Genomic DNA, 21,897 nt, shown 5'->3' on the forward strand with positions numbered 1-21,897 from the left:
CAGAGTAACTGAGCTAAAGGAGACCTAAGTGTTCTCTTTACTTAAACTGCATGCTTTCATTTTCCATTGTAAAAATTTTGATTTCATTTTCATTAGAAACTTCTATCAAGTTCTACCTGCTTAAAAATATACATTTTTTTGGTAGCTACAGAGAAGTTACTTCACATTAAGGAAGGCTTTATTGGAGATGTGACCAAAAAATCCCCGTGTGTAGCAATAATAGTAAGAATTAAATATTTCTAATATATAATTTAAATTACTCCTACTTTAAACATCACAGTTTCAAGCCTGCCTATTCAGGATAACTATTAGTACAAAAAAAGAACCCACAAAACAGCAAATTCTTGCCTCACTTAAATGAACCTGATGCTGTGGCATTCCCCATCACAAGTAAAGAATTATTTCAGTTCACGCGTGGTCCGGCCTGACCCAGGCCAGCAGCTATCAGACCACCAAGGTGTTCACTTATCAAGCCTTCTTTTAAATTCCTGTGCCAAGGCTCAACCCATCCCCTGATGGCTGCTTATCTGGGGACAGACAGGATTGTTTTTATTCCAGTGTGAAGGATGTGGCTGGGCTGCATTTACAGGAGGAAGCAGCTGCTCTGTGTGCACATGTTGGGGTGACTCATCTCACCCTGAAGTTATCTCTTAGGGACCACTGATAAGCCAGGTTAGGGACAACTCATGGGAGGGAAAGACACTGCCTGGAGGCATCCTCGGTGAGGCTTATCTCTTCCCACTGAGACCCAGGGAAGAGCAGAGCAGGCACCTGGAATTGGTGGAGATGACCTGCACCCAAACTGAGCACACAGAGATGTGTGTGAGTGTGCCTGCGTGTGCACACAGGGTAAGGCAGCTGCCTCCATAAATACACCATGAGCAACACAGCAGTGACACTGATAAAAACCCTGGACAGGGAATGAACTGCTGAATGGGAGACAAAAAACGAATTAAATCTGCTGTGCACGCTTGTTATAGACAGCTACATTTTTAGGGTAAGCTTATTTATTAGTTCTGCCTAAAAATGAAGAAGCTAATGTGAGGAGGCATGGTCAAGCTGCAAAACTTGAGAGCAAACAGAGTTAAGGAAATGTCACAGGTCTGTATCTAGTCTGGATCTCTAGGGTGCGTTATCTCTTTAAATATAAAACTTATTTCCTTATATAAATGTTTTAACATGCAAAAAGGGCATCTGGATGAGTACCCTGAATTCTCCTCTTGTAGCAAACACAGCCCTACTGCTTTTGGGGTATCTAGACAAGGATTCTAAGTTATAGTTTCTCAAGTTTGGTGATGAAAGCTTAGGGTGGCTCCCCCCATAGAACTTTAAAGGTGTTGGTTTATATGTGTGTACTGGCACATGCAGGTGGGTATACTGTGATTTTTTTTTTTAACTACATATATTCACTATAAATTAATAAAACCAAAAAATATCATGGTAATAAAACCCAAAAGAGAAAACAAAACGAACACATACAAAGCGAAAAGCAAACCTCGTTTTTAGCAGAATCCAAAATAACATCAAGATTGCAAAGATCTGAATTTTTTTTTTTTTTTTTTTTTTTTAAAGTTTATGATTGATTCAAATCAGACTCTGCCATATTCCCATTCTCTGGAAAGACAGGTGGAAAATTGTTGTTAAAAGTCACTGGGAACTCTAGCGCGGCATCGGCATTTTGATAGCCCACGTACGAATTAAACGGCTGCTGAGGAAGCACTTGGCTATCAGGCATCTGCACGAAAGCCCCTGACTGTGTGGTAGGGGGGATTCTTTGGCCAACTAGTTGGATTTTAGGTTCCCTGGGCTCCAGTTGTTGCTTGCTTTCTTCGTCCGTGTCAAGATGGGTTAGCTTTTCTATCCACATGCGGAATTTCTCCTCTGTCTGCCTCTGCATCTCGGCAAAGCAGTTCATGGCCTCTTCCAGGACATTGCCTATGCAGTTCCTATCCCACACGGTGCCCCTGTCAAGCAATCCTGGAATTTCCCTGGTCGCTCCTCCAGATCCCCCAGCACGACTGAAGCCAGCTTTAAAGACATTGAGGCCATTTGATAAGACATCATTAAGTAAGAACATAATATTGTTTATTAAGGCATGTTAACTGAGGAAAACAACTTTTCTAATTCTGCCCCTTGGATACAACAACAGGAGAGGAATTAGCATATATTAACCAACAGTATTACTCTTATAATAAAATTTTACATCCACTGAGGTTATAATAGAAATTTTGGCATCAAAATTATTTTATTCTCAAAGTCTCAGACAATTCTGTCACAATGGTCTCTTTTTTTACCAAATTACTCCAGTTCCCTTGCAATTTGCTTTGAATTCAACTGAACGTGTCAAAAACAATTATACAATAACATGTTTAGTTCTCTTAAGCTGCAATCCAAAATGCTATTTTTTAACTGACAAACCTGAATAATTATGTGCATTTTGCTTACACACTTGGGCCCTTTTATAAACGGGCCGTTAAACACAGGTAGAATTGGCCCAAAGCTCTTGGCCTGATTTTGGGAAGCACAAAGAATGAGAGGACATGATACAAAACACAAAAACACAGCGGGGTTGTGTGAGTGCTATGCTGACACAGGAGGGAAGAGCATCCACAGCTCCATCACAGGGACAACCTGCATGCCACGGAGCCCTGACCAGCCTCACACCAGCCAGGATCCTGCCCTGAGACACTGTTCCTACAGCCAGTCCCAGGCAAAGCAGAAAACAGGGAATGGTTGGAAGGAAACTGTTCTGCTTCCAGCTGTCCATCAAAAGGACAGTGGAAGTGACTGGCTTTGGGTTATCAGGAAGAACTGCAGCAGCCAGAAGAGAAGGCCAGTCCTCATGGCCTTACTCTATAATCAATAACAAAAGGCAGTGGAAACTATATTTTAAAGTCTAGACTTCACTCAGGAATCATCTAGGAAGCAATAAACCCCAAAGAAAATGAGGCTCTGTACCCGTTTGAGGAACAGTAAACAGTATGTGCACGCCATCCAAACACACAAATGTCACCTAAAGTAATACCAAAACAAGACAAGCATCACATTAAACTACACAAAGGTACAGAAGATGATAGTTTAATATCTAAATGTGAAACTTGTGGCACCCTCTAGCTTAAGAACAATAGAAAACACTCTAAGAATGAGAGAAATCATTGCACAGCCAAAGTAAATATTTACTAATAAAAACCCAAGGCACTAAATCTTTATTGGGATTTCACTGAGTACACAAAATTACAGTATCATTTAAACACTACATTCTTTTTAGGAACTGTTTAAATGAGGTATACACAGATCCTTCAGGAACAGCTAAGCAAAGCCCTGGGTTATTCTCTTACTTCTGAAGAGTAGTTTTTAAGGCTTTCTTGCCCATCTGTTTACCTATCAGACATGCTGGAAATTCAGCATTCAGGTCCTCTGCTAAAAATATTTACTTTATACTAATTTACATGCCTCCAACTGCATTTTAACCAAAATGAATTAAGAAACATGGTGCCTTTTTTTCTAAAACATGGCTCCTTTTGTATATTCAATACTTTTTTCTTCCCTAAAAGAAGTATTTCTTCTGTTCATTTACTTCTAGAACTGAACATCCAATATGCTTCTGTTTATTTGTCTTTAGCCTGGATCTTACCTTAAACTCAAGGAACTAACTTAGAATCTTTTTGATTTCCACAGACATATAGATAAGTAATGTTAATTTTTAATTGCAATTTAACTATTGATGTTGATAAGTGAGACAATCTTTTCAGGTATTTGAAGTTAAGAATGAACTAGAATGTCAAAGTTGACAAAATTGTTTTGTAAACTGAATAAAGTATGTATTGAAATATATATAGCCGTGCAATACAAATTTTAAGAAGCATCATTAACAGAGTATCTCAAATTTACAGCAGCAGCAAAACAATGCTTTAAATGCTTCTGTGCAGTTACTACAACAAGGTGTATTCAATATTTTCTTTATTTTAGGGTTCAAAAAAATCCCCAAGCCTAAAAATGCATCCTTACGTATTAAAAATGCTAGCATTAATTTAATTGGTCCCTCTTTTGTCTATAACTTTAAACAATAATTTTTAAATGATGCCAAATTTAAAGGACAAGAAATTTGAGGTCATGAAGGGGTCAGAATTAAAGATTCCTCTCTCATTTTTAAGATAACACCTCCTTCAAAACAGCACCCAAGAAATGCCCCAATGCTGTCTTTTTATGGGATCTCTTAAGTATAATCTAAGTAATAACCAAATCCGAAGTAATTTAATTTAGTAAGTCTGGCAACATAACAATGTAAGATATGCTTCATCTTCATTCTAACTAGCAATGGTTGGTTCCTCTGTGTTATTCTGCTGCAGACACTGCCAAATTAGTATTTTACAGCAAATCATTCTTAACAGCCTAATACTTTTTCCTATCTATTAACTATAATTGTCATTCTGAATTCAGCCCTTGCAGATGCTTTATCCAAGATCTATGCACAGTTCTTAGGAGGAAGGAACCTGTGTCCATCTCTTTGGGTTTACGGCATATTTTAAAAGCCTTGTTATTAACAAAGTGAGATGCAGCTATTTCAACATTAACACTTAAACTTTTTGACAGGTTTTTGTGATAGCCTAAAACAAACAATCCCCATTTCAATTCAGATTTTTCTGAGTTGTAGAAACCACAATGGTGGTAAAATGCAAAATATTTTTGTATGTTATTTGAATTTGTTTAAATCCCTTGCTTTTTCCAGAAGTGTTTACATAACAATAAATATTGATTCCCAGACTTGTTCTTATGCCAATTTCATTCAGAGTTAACTTGCAGCATCACATGTGAAACTGTTTAAAGGAAAAACTTCCTACCACAGCAGGAAGCCTAGCAGAATCTATTTCAGGACTCCTATGCCATGTTTATGTGGTGCTGAAGAATGGCAAAATTTTAGATGCCAACAGAGAGGCTCAGTCATTAAAAGGTAAAAAATTGTTCCTCATCTGTAATAATCCAAAAATCACGGCATTCCCTGAAATAAAGAGCCAAAGATTATGACTGCTCGCACCAGTGAAAACGTTCTCAGGAGCCCCTGAAGTTTAGACTGAACCTGTATTTTCAGGTGTAAATTAACACCACAGGATGCATGCAGAATTCTGTAATTTACACTGTGCTGAGTTCCTGTGCAGCTCACAGTACTTGTATTGAAGTATCACCAGTAAAATCTCAACTCTTCTCAACTCTGGCACTATTTTAATCCACTATTTTAATTTAAACTTTAAGTTCAGCAGAGAGACCTGACTATTGAACAACTGCTCTGTTTGTAACTTAATGGTGTAATCATCATCACGTATTTCACTGAACATTTTCTTTACCCTACAAATTTAGCCAAACATATTTCAGAGTCAGTGATGCAGATGGTTTAAAAAAAGATTTATTTAAACTAGTGCACTATTTAAGTGGAAGAGTTTTAGTGACACAGCGTGAAAGATTACTGTATTCTGAAATGTGGCAATTTAATTTTTCAGACCACACACAAGCAAACTGCCTGCTGTAACACTACCTGTCTTGACAGCTTAAGAGTCTGTGTAATTTTTGTCATAAGGGCCAAATTACCTGTCACTAAAAGTTTTAAAGCGTCTCTGTTGGCAAAGCTGTTTTTCAGGTAACAGAAGGCTAAAAATGAAAATTATATGAAAATAAGTGATGTTGAGTAAGTAAACAAGACTGCAGGTGAATGTCCAAACACAGACTAAGGGGAGCACATGCTGCCTGTAAGTAACTCTTCATCATCAACGTGTACAGGTAATTCTTTTAAAAGTAAAGGCAAAAGTTTTTCATGCTTATGTCCTGACACTGAAGTCAAACCTTTCAGCTTTCCACTGTGTGCAGAGAACACTGGCGGACTGAAATTCCAGTAACGCTTTTTGATACCCTGTATTGTTTTCCATCTACACATTCCCTCCCTCAGTTTTGAGGCTATTCACAGTGTTTTGCTAAGTGCACTAAAATGGCTTTCTAGCCAGAAAAAGGAACTGAGTCCTTTGCCAGCTCCAGGCAGAGGGATGGCAGATGGCCTGGGAACCCACCACTGCGACGGAGCGCTGGGAGTCCGACCAGACTCGCAGCTCCACCGCAGCTCCGACAACCACAACGTCTCCTTCACCCACAAACAGCACAGGATGCGTTTTTTGGACAAACCACATCCTTATCTCTACAGAGGGTATTTTTCTCTCGCACTTGGAAGGCGTTTCCCACAAAGCAAAGCCGTTTCTATTTAAAGGAAAACTGCAATGTGGCAGGTACACATCGCACCCCATCGCACTAAGGGGGCAGCTCAAACCTTTTAATGTCTTAAACAGAACTCAGCACCGAGTAGATGACATGTGCTGTGAAATTAGAATAAATGTTAGTGTCCCTCCCTCGGGATGGTTTGTGCACTCTTGCACTGCAGGTAAAGCTGGGCCTTGGTGTAATCATCACTAATAGTCAAGCTCTTCATGTGATGGGACCCCTTCACCAAAAGCATCTCGTTCGTGGTCAGGACTGAAAGGCAAATACAGAAGAACCCAGGTACACAAACAATATCCTGGAGTGGCATCAGGTCCCCACAATGGCCCCCAGAAACTTGAAAATACCGCATGATGCCATTCTGGGTCACAAGGTACTTTTATGACTTAAAAAAAGAATGTGACCTGAGGGACTTATTCTGTGTGTTTTGGGGTTTTTTGAGAGGCGGGGAAGAACCTGTCCCAAAAATCAGTGAAATAGTCTTCTTCAACAGGCTTTAAATTAGGCTTAAATTGCCCAAAGTGTAAATATTACAAATAAAAAGGCAAAAACTCTGAAAGCTGCAAGACTAACTGCTAAATCGGTAAAAATAACTTTAGAACTCTATAAAAAGTTTACTACACAATAATTATGAGGATATTTGCCTTTTCCAGACATTCTAATAATAAACATTTATTTCCTTTGTGCAACCTGCTTCCTAGCAGGTGTGGGAAAAATGCCAGTTTTCGTGATGACAGCATCATCCACCATAATCAACTCAGTTAAATCAGTTATTTGTAAAATCTGCTGCAGTATTTTAAATAATTAATCTAGAAAGCATTAGTTCAGCAACCTAATATTGCAGTTTTCCTTTAAATGTTCTTGCCCTATGTAAGATGCTATTTTTCTCAAAAAGAAAAAACTTCTAGCACAACAGGCAAAAAGGCATGTAACCCAGTAAAAACTGGCAAGCAAAAAAAGTTTATTTTTACGTATTTTTATTTTTATGGATTTTATTTCTGATTGCCGTATGATGATGGTTCTATGGTATAATATGCTGTAAGAATAATTCACACAAAATCCTGTCCACAGCACTTGGACTAATAAAATAACAGACTCAGCAGACAAAAACCTTGAAGAATTCAACCTTCTGTTGCTAATAAAATGACACTAATAAAATGACAAGAAGGCCCCTATAATTTCCTGCCTCCCATCTTAACACAGATGTGTCAGAAAGTTCAAAGTGTAGAAATTATTGATCCTAACGACATAGGAAAATGTTAACAACTTTGTCTAAAATGTTGAAAATTTGGGTGTGAATATAACTTGGGCACCTGTGTAATCATATCTGTATCCTAAAATAGGTGACCAGCTGCAATCTGAAAGAACTTAGAATAAGGCTAAGCAGGTTTGTCATGCACTGACATGTCGAGCTGAAAGCACAGAATAAGTGCAATAATGGCCAGGGCCTTACTGTTACACAGGCAAGTGGTGTGCCGTGCCATTTCTAACACAGCCGCCAAGCTGTGGGCTTTATATATTAAAGCAAAGCTGGCCACTTATCTTAAGAATTAGATTATCACCATCTAAGGGGATTTGACAGCACTGACATGAGTTCAAATAGGCTTACAAAGATCTGAAAAATCCAGAATTCAAAGGTAGTCCTTCCTCCCATTTACCATATCTATGCTTTGTTGGTGTGTAAAAGTGCACAGGAACCTCAGAACAGATTTTTAAAATTTGCCCACGTCTTGTTATTACACTGCAGTCTTCAAATTTACTCAGAGCTGCAGTTCTCCTGGGGTTTTTCTCAAGTGTCACTCATCTAACTTAGCATGACAGCTGAGAAACGATGTCAGGCGCGCTACAGTTCAGTTTAAAAAACATCTTCTACCTGGTATCTCTGCAGTGATTGTCTTGCTGCTCCCTGAAACCTCTTCATCATCGTCTGACGAGCTCGTGCTGGAGTCACACGTCAGGTCACTGTCGCTGGTACTGCTGTCCTGCAGCAGGTTGTACTTCTTGCGAGCAGCCGCCTCCCGCTTCTGCCTCAGGAGCCGGATCCTCTCTTTGTGCTTTTGGCTCCGGTGACCTTTCACCTTGGCAACTCGGCCGTTCTGCTTATCGCTAGACTGTCGGTTTTTCTTGGCAGCCATTGTTGAAGTCTCACTTTCAGACCTGGATCTCCTGGATTTCCTCCCGACCGCAGCCCCGGACACTGCCGAAGGGTCTCCCTCCGCGGCAGCTTCAGCTTGGCAGGGCTCGTTCTCCTCTGCGGAAGACAGCGTGTCTGAGTCGGCCAAATGCCCACTGGAGGAAGGGGAAAGCATGCAGTGGTTAGAAGAGTCACTCTCATAAACTCGGCCACCTGCTGGCTTGTCGCTCTCCGTAGACGCCAGCTGAGACTCCGAGGAGTCCCGCCTCAGTTCCATCAGCAAGCAAGGCATGGAAGAGAGCACCGCAGAGTCTGCTGCAGCGGGCACGCCGTCCTTCTGAGGCTGTGTCTCGAGTTCTATAGGCCTGTCTTCATCAGGAGCAGTGTCTTGCTTTTCAGATGTCTGAGGTGGAATTTCTGAATCAACAAGTTCTTCTGCTTTTCCTGCTGCCTCCATCTTCATTGCAGAGCAAGGTCCTTCCAGTCTCAAAGCATTGAGCACGTTGTCTAGGAGGCTGGGTGAGCTAGATGTGGTCTCCAGCAATGCAGCAGCCTGCACAGGAACAGAACAGTAGGAAACAATTACACAAGTAGCTCAGCCTGCTCTTCACACTGTCACCTTAAACAACTCACTGCTTTCAGTTGCAGACAGAATGAATTTACAGAGCCCCAGAGTGGTTTGGGATGGAGGGAACCTTAAATATCACTCCATCCCACCCCCTGCCATGGGCAGGGACACTTTCTACTGTCCCAGGGTACCCAAAGCCCTGTCCAGCCTGGCCTTGGACACTTCCAGGGACAGCCACAGCTGCTCTGGGCACCCTGTGCCACGGCCTCCCAGCCAGCAATTCCCAGTTCCCAATCTCCCACCTGTCCCTGCCCTCTGGCAGTGGAAGCCATTGCCTGTGTGCTGTCCCTGCAGGCCTTGTCCCCAGTCCCTGTGCAGCTCTCCTGGAGCCCCTTGAGGCCCTGGCAGGGGCTCTGAGCTCTCCCTGGAGCCTTCTCTTGTGCAGCTGAACAGTCCCAGGACTCTCCCAGTCTGGCTTTACAGAAGAGCATCTTATTGCTCAGCATCATGTTGGTTTTCTTAATTTACCTTTTCCTAGTGAACTCATCCTGTTACACCAAATTATTCTTTCATTTACACATCCACAAAAAATGGCACTGTAATGGAGTTCCCTGTGGAAACATTCTGTATGGGAACCCTATATACCAAAGACTTATTAAATAAAGAAGTGCTACTGAATTGTCAGAGGCACAGCTACAGGCTCTGGCTCCAGAGGTGCTAGCTACATGTCACACAGATTGCTCTCACCAGAGCACCACCATGCTGGTGAGTCACACAAAGATGTTTCAGGAGTATCTAATTCACCATTCTGGAAGTCCTTGATTGTCTCCTGTGCAAGCCCTGGTTATATGAGAACCTCAAGGCTGATTTAGTTTCTCTCAAATCCGTCAGGAAAGAAACATTAAATAGTAGGGGCTGCAAGCAAAAAACATTATCTACCTACACCAGTATCCTACATTTTACTTCAAGTTATAATTTAATAAATTGCATTGCTTCAATACAAATAAGAAGACCAAGCTATTCATCTGACTGATAACTTGCACATTATCTACCCAAAACTACCTGAAGCAACTTCAAAGAAATTTTCTTGGAGAGATCAATAGTTACCATTCTGTCTTCATTATTCACACTTTGCCTTTCACCTCAATTTTCTCTTGGAATACAACACAGAATAAAGATCTTTCAATTACCACACTCACTTACAGATGAATGGCATAGAACAAATCCTTTACAGCTTCAGAAGTACAGTAAACTATAAATTTATGGCACTTCAAAAAACAAAGTGTAGGCAAGAAAATGCAGCAGTGAGATCTTATCTGAAAAACTACACTTCTGCAGAGGCGGCCACTCATCACTTGAGCACCCTGAGGAAACACGGATGGTTCAGAGAGATTTTTCTGTACCCTGAGAATCCTTCTCCGGTTTCCTGATCCATCCCAAGCTGCCTGTAAACATGTAATTTTATATATGTATGTAATACACAATATAAGGGTATTTCCCTGCTTCTGAAAGGTGCTGTGCAAAGCTCAGCATTGTCCTGTGTGCCCTAACCCACTTTGAAACTTCATTTTTAGAGAATACTAAAATAAGAGTTCATGCTTCCTTCAGGCTAATGAATGAACTACTGTATGGTGCAAGGAAATGATGAAAATACTCATGGGAGAGAAACACCAGCTAAGGAAAGAAAGGTTGGGTAATATCAGACATCACAATAAAGATGGAGATGACAAGACCAAGCCTGCTAAATATGAGGAAAAAGAAAAAAACAAAACAACAAACCACAAACTCAAAATCCCAAACAATAAACTCAGCATATCCCTTCCAAAAACCAGGAAAAAATGCATATTGTGGAATAGAGGAATGTGTATATCAGGAAAAATATTTATGCATACTTTTGCTGAGTAACCCTCTCTTAAAAGCAACTTCAAAGAAGACTTTCTGGAGAAAGTAATTTCATGTAAGCAGTAAACATCATGTAGGAACAATTTATTTCCAAGTCTACAACAGAGCACCAACAAACCCAAATGATGAATACACATGTTCAGAGACATAAAGGCATGTCAGTAAAATCAATATTTGTACGTAATTCACTCACAAATCTGTATTATCAAATAATTCTCCTATTATATGGGTAAGTACAGATTTGGTGATGGAACAAGTGGAATTTGTATTGTACTTGCTAGTGCAGCTCCCTGCTTTCCTCTGGCCATGCACTTTAAAATGAAAAATATCTTCTCTAAGAGTTTTGAAATGTACACACAGGGAAAATATTGGTTGCTCAGACACAAACCAAAAGAGTATTAGCTTGGCCAAATGAAAACATACTTAAATATTCATACTAAAAACTGCAGAACAATTTCTGCACTGTTCAACCTTTTAGCCTGGGGAGCACAAAGAACAGAGCTTGACATGAAGCTGAAGGGCAGCCAAAGTCAGCTGTAGACTTTTTTCCACAAATGTGGAAACATTTGGAAACATCATTTACCTCACAGCTCCCAAAAGGGCTGTAACAACACCTGCCCTTGCCTTTCCATCTCTCTGGTCTATCAGCCAGAAAAAAATTTGTTTCATCTGCACATTGCCACCTTGATAAGAGCTCAATTAAAATTATTTTATTGGATTTTTTAAATATTAAATGGGATCTTTAACTATGCCAACCACACTGGTTTGATCCCTCACACAGTGAATTTCAGTGAGTTGGCAGTAGAGGAGGGAATAGTAATTTAATGACACTGATGCGTTTATGTGTCTATAGAAAAAAAAAAAAAAACCACATGTTCTGGTAAGGTTTGTACTCTACAGGTCCATTGAACTGGTTCTCTAGACATCACAGATTCCTTTATTAATATATAAATATATAAACCAGAGCTTTGCCTTTCTCTCAGTGGGAAAAAAATAACCCTACCATGACTCAAACAGACTTTGCTTCAGGGAAGAATACAGTCCATTTGGCAAAAAATATCTATGCCAAGGAAAGCCTTTTCTCAAAGAAAGAAAAAAATGTCTGTATTTAGTTCCTCCTGAAAAATGTATAGAACAGCAAGAACAGACTTTACTGAAAAACTCCCACTCCATTCTTGCCACTCACCTTTCTAGTAACAGTACTAGAAGAGGAAATCTCAAGGTGGTGCAAGCAAAAAGACATTTTTCTACTGAAATGAGAACACAGCACTGAAAATAAGTTGTAATGCTTACAGACACAGATGGATACTTAATTAGACATTGATCAGAAATGGCATTCTCCTTTTACTGGTGAACAGATATTGCAATGAAATTTTTAAAAGGCAATTTTGTAAAAACTTCTGTGCTAGATTTTTCCAAAAGAAAATGTTATTTTCCAAGCCACACACAGAACACAACAGTGTGCAGAAACCATTAAATTATCCTGGGAAATATTTTCAAATCATGGACTCATTTGTAAAGGCACACAATTTGTACACTAGGGAACCTGCACTTCAGGAAAGAAATCCAGAAGGATTTTGAAGGTCATATTTGCAGAGACAGTCCAGCCTCTCTGGGTTTTGTCCCCATTCTTTTCCCACCTAACTGTGACTGCACCATCATATTCCCTCCTGTGCACAGAACTGGCTCATCCTTCTGTGCATAGATTCTTTTCAATAAGCCAGCAGATATCAAAATGAGAAAGTAACATTTTCTGCCAGAGCTCACAGGAAGGAGGGACGGGAGAGCAAGCACAAATCACCCCTGTAAAAAAAAAAAAAAAAACAAAAAAAAACAAATCTGATTAAAAGCTGCCTGCTGTTTTGTATCATCACACCTTGAACTCACATGTTCTGCCTAGACAAGAGTAGAAGGTCCTGAGCATTCCTTCTCAGCACTGTTTGCTCTGGTCTGGGAAGAGACTTTTGTAAATTAAAAAAAAAAAAAAAATATTAGGAGCAAAAAGCCTCAGAGATGATAATAGCTTCCTAAAGAACAATTTTCATGTAATATGTACTACAGCACAAAGACTTATATTAAAGATAGCAGGTTTTCCAAAGCAGAGTTTCAGGCATCAGATTATAAAAATAAATAATTTAACAGAGTGTTAGAGCAGCAGGTAAGCTGTGTGTCTCTGGAGAGGGACCCTGAACAAAGAAATCCCCAGGGAATTACAGAATTTAAGCACCTGCCCCTCACCCATCTTGCCTGCACATCTTAGTTCACTGCTGATTTTTAGGGCCTTACAGCACCTTATTGGGTCTTTCTCCATGTCCAGGCAGGCCATTCATGTGGAACTGCAGCTTCTGCCGCTGGTTGTTGCCTGCTGATCTCTGGTTTGAGCTCCTGGTGCCTCTGCTCCGTGGTAGAGCACAGGGAACTAAAAAAAGCCCTCACCTAGGTAAGCAGTCCTCAGCAGCAATTAAAATATCCATTTGTTATCAATGTCCTTCCCACAACACAGATAAAACACAGCTCTGCATCAGCTATTAGGAAGATTAAGGAAATTAATTCCGTTCCTGAAACAAACATTTCTAGCTAAGTTCACAGCTTAAGGTTGAAGAATTCATCAAATCCAGCTACTCAGGCCAAGCAACAACATACTAAATCACGTATCGTATATTAACAGCTAGAAAGTTACTCATTCTATTTACAATTTACTTCAGCTGAACAAGGAGTATCTCTCAACAGCCTGAAATACTTAATAAACCCCATGACACCCTAACCTTAATTGCACATTGTTATTTTAGGTGTTTGTGAGCTGACTAATGTTAAAGAATGCCTAGCTTGTACGAAGCAAACCAGCTCTTTTTTTTCTGAACCTATGGATGGGACAGATTCTTGTTTTGCAGGTACTAGTGTTTTCAGAGCAGCTTGCTGGAAAACTCACTTTAGCTTTTTACAGACACATTTCCTCTTAATCCAAGTCCAACAGACAACTTCTTTTCCCTGCATATAACCTTCTTATGCCAATTCAAGCAACTGTTGAAATGAAAAAAAATTATCTAGCAGAACACTGCCTTTTAATGCCCTTTCAGTTAGTGCTGAAAGAAAACAATTTGAACAACCCACCTCCTCTCACCACTTACCATTCAACTGGAAGCCATAATTTTTTTTTTTTAATGAGAAACTGTATCTATATTACTGAAGCAAATAACATTGTGTACATTCTTTAGGCTTTTGTGATTACATAAATGAAAAGTTAAACGGCAGTGCTGCATACAAGTTATTTGTTCAGAGTACAGAGTTAACTAGAGATCCTTCCATATCCTTCCAACCTCATCGTTTCAGGGCCACAGAAGTCAGTTATTTTCATCTAAATATGAATGTTTTTATATTTATAAGAACTAAATGCTATAATGGCTCATTTTTACACAAACAATTATTTCCATCTCCAGTGGATTACATTACCTCAGATTTACCCAACAGAGATTGAATAAATCAGAGGTGTGAGAGAGGTAATCACAACTGCATAAAACAGAGGCTAATAAAATTATGTAAAACAGCTGATTATTTTTAAAAATGTAAACACACAGACAAGCTCATTAAGAACTCTGACTCAAACATTTGATAGACTGTGTGCCTGAGGAGGGTGGGTTGGGAAAGGAGAGGAGCTGCAAACAGCCTGGGTACTGAAGAGTTGACTGTAATGCACAACTGCTTCATAATACAGGATAAATTGTTGGCAAAAAGCAAAGTTAAGCCCTCTTCTGACAGAAGGACCTGTAACTCTGAAGATGTGAAGTGCTAATGCACCTGTCCATTTTCAAAGCTTCACCAAAACCCTTTGCAGGTGTAACTGTGTCTCGATCACACTTTCCATAGTCTCAAATCACCTTTCTTTCTATTGAAAATGAACACAATTAATCCAGTGAACTCGCCAGTGGCATTATAGTACAAAATCCACACAGAGATATCAGAGAATCACAGTCAGGGGATATCAGAGAATCACAGTTTTGGGTTGGAAGGGACCTTAAAGATGATCCAGTTCCAATCCCCTGCCAAGGGCAAGGACACCATCCACTGGATCAGGCTGTTCCAAGCCCCATCCACCCTTCCCTTGGACACTTCCTGGGACAGAGCATCCTGTGCCAGGGCCTCACTGCCCTCACAGCCAAGAATTTCTTCCTAATACTTCATCTAAACCTCCTTGCTGTCAGTTTAAAGCCATTACCTTATGCCAGAGAGCAGAATGCTTAATTAACTAAAAATTAATGAATTCAAAAAAATCAGACATCTGTCAGGAAAGACTGACCCGCACCCAGACAAATGTAGAAATACCAACACTTTCTGGACTTCCCAGCTTGTTCACCTCCTCTCGAAGATACCACACATTCCTTTTCATTTTCTTTTAAGTCTCACACTAACCGGTGCACTTAAAACAACCGAAGTGAGACCAGCACTCAGTCAATTTAAGTCAAGACAGTTGACTCAGCTCTGTGTGGATGTGTGTGCACGATGCTCCACGGCAGATTTTTCATAACACTGAGCCGCCGCCCCCACAGGGATACTGTGTAATTTATATAGCGTTCCTTTGAAAATGCTGCCCTAAAGCTGACTCAGTGGCATGCGATTCTACCTAAGGCACATTTCTGGGAGTGGAGCTGGATCTTTATCAGATGATTCACAGGCCTGATAGCAATCCCAAAGATTAGGACCCTTTGGAACAGACAGCGGAAGAGAATTGCAGTACAAAACAAAAGAAGAAAGGATTAAACTAATTCTGTGTTTCAACTGGTTTTGCATAAATAAATGAAGGTTAAAAACAGGCTGCTCCTACTGAATGCTCAACAGGCTGCATATATAAATTTCTGAAGCCTGGATACAAATTACAAGTGTATGTGTTAATACAAAGCTTTGCAGAGCATCCTTTGCGATCTTGAAAAGCCAGATTTTCTTATCCTACATAAGTAAGACTGCACGTTTAACTAGAGGTTTTTGTATTGTAATGCTTAATGCACATATTCTGCCTCTTTCAAAGGATAGGCAAGTACCAGCTAAGGTTTATTTCACAACTCCACACACAGGCTTCCATAAACATTCACCAGCTGCACTTGGAACTCCACAATAAATAAATCACAGTCCTTGCACACAGATAAAAGCACGCAGGGTTGGCTGCACTTAGCCTTCTAAGAATCTCCTTTCTTCCTCATAATGAAACCATTTTTCTCAAGAGCACAGCAATTTAAAGTCTACAAAGCTCTCTACTCTAAAACTTAGAGGGGGCATATCTTTATTACTACCTGTTCCTACAACTTTAAATGACTCAGTTTTACATTTTTTTCTTTCAATAAAACAAGTGGCAGAAATCAACACAACAAAAGCTCCCTTTTCTCTCTGCAACACATTAGTTTGCAGGAGATCACCCTACAAAGGATCATCACAGGGATGGACCATCTTGTTCTAAGATACTGAATTTCACAGGTTTTCCCACTTCACCTATCAATTTCTGTTTCTTGAACGAAATGGGTTCTGTGCTTCCCCACTACATACAAGCAGATGTCCTAAAGAAACGTTGGTCTATTGCTCTACCATGACAAAAGTAACGCTCACAAAAAAGCCACATTTTTAATTGCTTGAGCACCACGTAACAAATTAATCCTAATTTTCAGAGCAGAAGTTAGGAACATTTACCAGAGCTATACTGAAAGTAATCAACATTGTGTCATTTGCCAACAGCTCCGACTGGTAGATCAGGACAACTGCAATGTAACTTCAAAGTAGTAAATACATCTCAGCAGTGCCATATTCACAGAATCATAAAGGTTAGAAAATACCTCTAAAATCATCAAGTGCAACCATCAACCCAGCACCACCACCATGTTCACCACTAAACCATGTCCTCAAGTGGTTCCAAGTGTTCTCAACAGCTTGAGAACAGTGGTTCTCAAGCTGTTCCACAGTGATTTTCCAGCATCTCCACATCTCTCCAAAAGCTCAAGGCACTGAACCAGACGTGCTGTGGGTTTAGGACAGCCTCTTAACAAAGACAAGTTATGAGATACTAAGTAACTGTACAGTTTGTAAATATTTTATGGTTGGGTGTTTTTACATATCTTTGCCATGGTAAACAAACAAAACTGACTCTCAGGTATTTTTAAAGTTTCAAATGCTTTAACTCAACACCAGTGAATGTTTTTGCCATAAGGTATAGGGCAGTAAGATACCCATTCTATGGTCTGACCATCAGGTGACACATCCAAATTCTACAGAAGGACTGAAAGGGAGCTGCAAACCCAACAAGCCCTGATCTCAAATAATTTTCCTATCCACATAGCTACTCATAGTGTTCACATGCTTCTTTAATTCCTGAGCTAGTAGTATCAAATCTAAATACTGCAACAGAGAGTTACAGGAGGTATACCACAGAAAAATAAATGGTATCAGTACACTAAAGTAATGTGTCATTTTCAAATGATGAAATTTAACAGCTGTTGGGATGTTCTTGACACCAAATGACCAGTACCAAGAGGTGCCAGTTGATTTCAGTATCCAACAGATTGCTGACAATCACAGTGCAGTCTCTACATGTCCAAAGTGCTCCTAAAAGAACAAAGGATTCAAATCACAGGTCTCAGTATGAAGCAAACACAGGTTGGTTCTACAAATGAACAAAAACTACTTTGGGTATTTAAAAAAGAAGAACAAACTGGGTCAAAAGCCAGTCAGGTGTGTGATAACCAAAAATGCCTCTAACATGGGCTTTACTATTTTTCTACAGTATTTACTTCCAGTTGGCAGAGGAGAAGAAACTTGAGCCCTACTTCAAGAGAACAACAGACAGACCAGAATGCAGACATTTCTTTCCCACAACACACAAAAGACTTTGCATGTATTTGACTGCAGAAATTAAATAACAGTATGTAAGAAGATATCAAGTTGCCAGCTACATAAAGAGAAAAAGAAAATTAAAAGGCAGTTTTCAGTACAACCATGCAAGCAAGTACTGACAGGAGAAAAAAAAATTTAAAAACCAAACATTTAACCCCTTCTTTCCCTCCCTCCCCAGAAAAAACACTAACCAAACAATCCTTAAAATGCATCTTTTACCCCAAAACTACTTCTTACATTATTATTCCTGTTTAGAAAAGAAGTGGCTGGCAGAACTAATGGTTAGCAACAGGAGACAAACTATATAAACAGCTTTCCCAGTAAAAGGGGACATGGAAGAACAAAAATAGAAGAGCATGGAGCCTGGATTATCAATTCAACCTCATTCCATTAATTCAACACAGCCTTATTGCTGTTGGAGCTTGGAGAGCTCCATACAGACAAAGAAAGATATCCACTACAGATGTTAAACAGTAAAAAAACCATTTTGATCTTGTAAAACAAACAATGGAAATCAGGTGTCTGTTATCAAATTCACTTTAAGCTGAGGTGAGGCTTATAAGTAATTACTGAGGGCTTATGAAGGTAACCCCGGCAAGATATTCAATAAACTTCCTTAGCTTAGTTTTATTCAACAATTCCTGGATTTTCTTTATTACAGTGAGTGGATCCAAAGTCTGTATTTTGCATTTAAGATGCTAACAACAGTAAGTGGAACCATGAAAAACAGAACTTCACCTTGATGGCTTTTAAAACACAATACTCAAAAAATACATGTTTTTTTGTAACTCCTCACAGATTCTGCACAGTGCTACCAAAAGGTGTTATCTCTTTTGGACAAACCTTAGTTACTGGCAACAGAAATTGCACTTATGGGCTGACGGGCACCACTACCCAAAAGACCACTTTCCTACAAGGGCAACTTCATTTCCAAGAAACTTCTCACCAAACACGATGAGGACCCCACAAGCATTTCACCCAACTTCCTTCATTAGGAGACAGCCTTTAAATAATTGCATTTCCACCCACAAGCACAAAGAATTAGTAGACAACATTGCTGATCTATTCCTTACCAAGATTTTTTCCCGAAATTGCCAGATTAATTAGAAATGTCTTCCTGGCAAGATCTGGCATTCCAAGAGAGTATGAACCAGGAGAGTGAGCTGAGGAGCCAGGAGGATTACCAGCTGATGAGAAAGCCAAAGTACAAGAGAACAACACTGTTTCATCCCCACCTTGTTATCAGGATAACCTGATATTTTTTCTTCTTCAAGTGTTTGAGCATCAGTTTCACACTGGAACCACTGAAATGCAAGAGTCCCGGTGGAAAACAAATTACTGAAATGGTAATTGTTTCATCATGCAGACAACTGATATTATAAAGTCTGGCTCTTAGTTATTCCCAGCTCTGTTACTGTGAGTCACTTGGCCTCTACCCATGTTGGATGAATGGAACTGAAATCTGCCTTCTCTAAAATAAGTTGTGAAATGCTAACCATCAAGCATCATGAAACAAGACACTAGAGCAAAGAGGTAGCAAGAGGAACAATCAAGGTCTGGGTTTTCCTGCTCATTTTCAGGAAATTTTGAAGCATCACACAGAAGAGCATCTTGCAGGACACTGCAGAATCCTCACTATAATGTCAAATCCATGATCCACACACACTGAAATAAGAATGATAGCTTGAAGGAGTCCTCAAATACTTGCATTTATTTAAAAAGTGACCACCTGTTCCACTTATGAATCAAAAGTTGTCAGACTGAGTATTAACAGCTTCTAAGCTGTTTTCTTGGAGATCAAATATCACAAGGCACGGTAAGGCTGAAGCCTGTACACTATTCTGCTACTTAGATCATTTATGAGCATTGGAGAGACAGACTATGTGGTCAAATTGATACAAAACCCCTGAACACCTTCTTAAATAATACGGGGTATAAGGTGAGTCATTCTGATCATAAAGCTGACACACCTCATGACCACGGGCAAGTTACTTGACCTCCTGGAGCAGGCAGCAATGCATCTGACACAGTGTCACTGCAACACCTGCGCTGCTGAGCTGCATCTCATTTCCAGCCCTGCGTGAGTAACCCGCGTGTGCCCCAGCTGCAGGGAGCCAGTCACGTCCACGGAGGAACTCCTACAAGCTCCATTCAAGATGATCAGACACGGGGAGAGGCAACACTAACGAGTGGGAATGGGCAAACACAGATTTAAATGTGAGTCCTTAAACAGTAACACCAAGTAAGTGATGAGGTATCAGTCACTCAGCTTAGCTCAGAGTCAGACTATGTCCATCAGAAAAGGCAACAGCACAGGCTAATGTTTACACCATATGCACATTTTGATTTACAGTCCCTTTCATCCAGTTCTCTTTTTGCTCAAAACTGCACATTTGTGGACGTTGTGTTCTAAACCTCAAGTCACAGATTCAGAACTGCGTTATGCATTAAAAACCTGGAACAAAGATGTGACAGAAACTACTGCTTCTGTGGTGATTTGTGTTGTCCAACTTCCCTGCAATTAACATCTGCTGCCACAGATTCCAGTATCTTAAGTTTGGCTGCTCCTGAGTTAAGAGTGATGAAGGCTGAACTCCCATTCATGTACTGAACATTTATTTTGGTTCTGGAAAACCGAAAGTTGTTTCCTTTCCACATAAGGTCATCTCAGAGCATCGACACACACTGTACCACACTTTATCTCAGAGCTCTTTCCCAGCACTATGCCTGTCCCCCTCTCCCAGTGCGCTCCATTTTCAGCTCCCATCACCACCAATAATGCTCAAGCCAGCAAAAATATTCAAGTTTTAGCAATTCTTTTCCAGAGTACAAGTTACACACTGGCAATTATGGTATTTAAATCTTTTACTGTGATCTAGTAAATATGTTATTAAATCTGCTGTTCAGTTTCTGTCAATGGTTGCAGTTTTCTAAGCCATTCTGTCAACTGCAGACAAAAACTCAGAAGCTGAGATTGACCACAGACCCAATTCTGTCAAAAAGTACCACGAACACAACAAGTATGAAATGTTATAGACAAGTATGTGTATGTTGTGGCAAGCACATTTCTCTCTCTCTCAGGATTTTTTATTGAGGTGCACAGAGAGAAATGAAAGAGAAAACAATTTCTATTTCTGCTCCATGTTTTTCTCTTGTGGAATGTGTTTGGAGAATTGTTTACCTGGAGTGAGCTCTTGGTTGGATCATAGTGGATTGTTTGGGCCTGAGAGCCAATCGGATCCACCTGTGTCTGGGCTCTGGAGAACAGGGTCACGAGTTGTGAGTTAGTTAGATATGATAGTTAGAGAAAGTAGCATGTAGTATTTAGTATCCTCTTTTATATAGCATGTTAATGTATTATAACATAATTATAATAAAGCAATCATTCAGCCTTCTGAAATGGAGTTAGACATCATCATTCTTCCCATTGGGTTCGCCGACATCTACAACAGTATGTTGCTTGAACCTATTTACTCATTGAAAAACTTTACAAAGCTTTCATATCACTAGATAATTTGTGGTATTTTGGTCAGAGGGCAACCAGAGAGTTGGATCACTCAGCGTGCAGCCCCTTCCCCGTGTGGTACATAGAGATCCCCCCTACCTCATTAACAGATGTTTCAGTGAGATGTTGATGTACAGGCAGGTCAAAGATGGCACATACATCCTTGGTGGTGCAGGGAGTTCACGTGATAACATACAAGGGAAAGGGAAGAAAGTGAACAGGATCCAGGCAAAGAATCCTGCATTTTAAAGGTAAATATACAGCAAGGAGAAGGAGGTCAGGACAGCCAAGGCAATTATTTCTTGTTGCTCTGATTGAGTTACACCAACTTATCTCCCTAATGTTTGATGTTCAAAGCCCTTCATGATAATCCATATTTACTCTTTGCTCACTCAACCTTAACTTACCCCATTAATCCCACCCCCTCCACAGGGCCCATTTGTCAAAGGCACCCAAACATCCTTCCTACCTCCTCTTTATCAGCTAGAGCAGGGCAACATTTTTCTGTGCGCTGTGACTGTTCTCGACTGCCTCGTGGGTGGCTTCAGGTTCCTTCCCGTTTCCCCTCCCTCCACAGCACCCAGCTTAAGGCACCCACTCCTGGTTTGTGCTCTGTGATTCCCTCCAAGCAGGCAGAGATGGCCAGGCTGCGCTGCCACA

At 40.2% G+C, this 21,897-nt stretch overlaps 1 protein-coding gene across 5 annotated transcripts in view; it reads right to left on the reverse strand.

The window, feature by feature from the left end:
* Positions 1 to 21,897, reverse strand: part of ARK2N (arkadia (RNF111) N-terminal like PKA signaling regulator 2N) — a 45,109-nt gene that overhangs the window by 20,927 nt on the left and 2,285 nt on the right. For 4 of the 5 annotated variants that reach the window (XM_053931409.1, XM_053931407.1, XM_053931411.1 and 1 more), the window contains one exon: positions 8,132 to 8,945. In XM_053931409.1, the coding sequence (XP_053787384.1) occupies positions 8,132 to 8,855 (724 nt within the window). In that variant the 5' untranslated portion in view covers positions 8,856 to 8,945. Of the gene's footprint in view, positions 1 to 8,131; positions 8,946 to 21,336; positions 21,385 to 21,897 lie in introns of those variants that run through there. The other variant, XM_053931410.1, reaches the window with a different exon arrangement.

Source organism: Vidua chalybeata, chromosome Z, assembly GCF_026979565.1.
Source record: "Vidua chalybeata isolate OUT-0048 chromosome Z, bVidCha1 merged haplotype, whole genome shotgun sequence".
Lineage (NCBI taxonomy): Eukaryota > Metazoa > Chordata > Aves > Passeriformes > Viduidae > Vidua > Vidua chalybeata.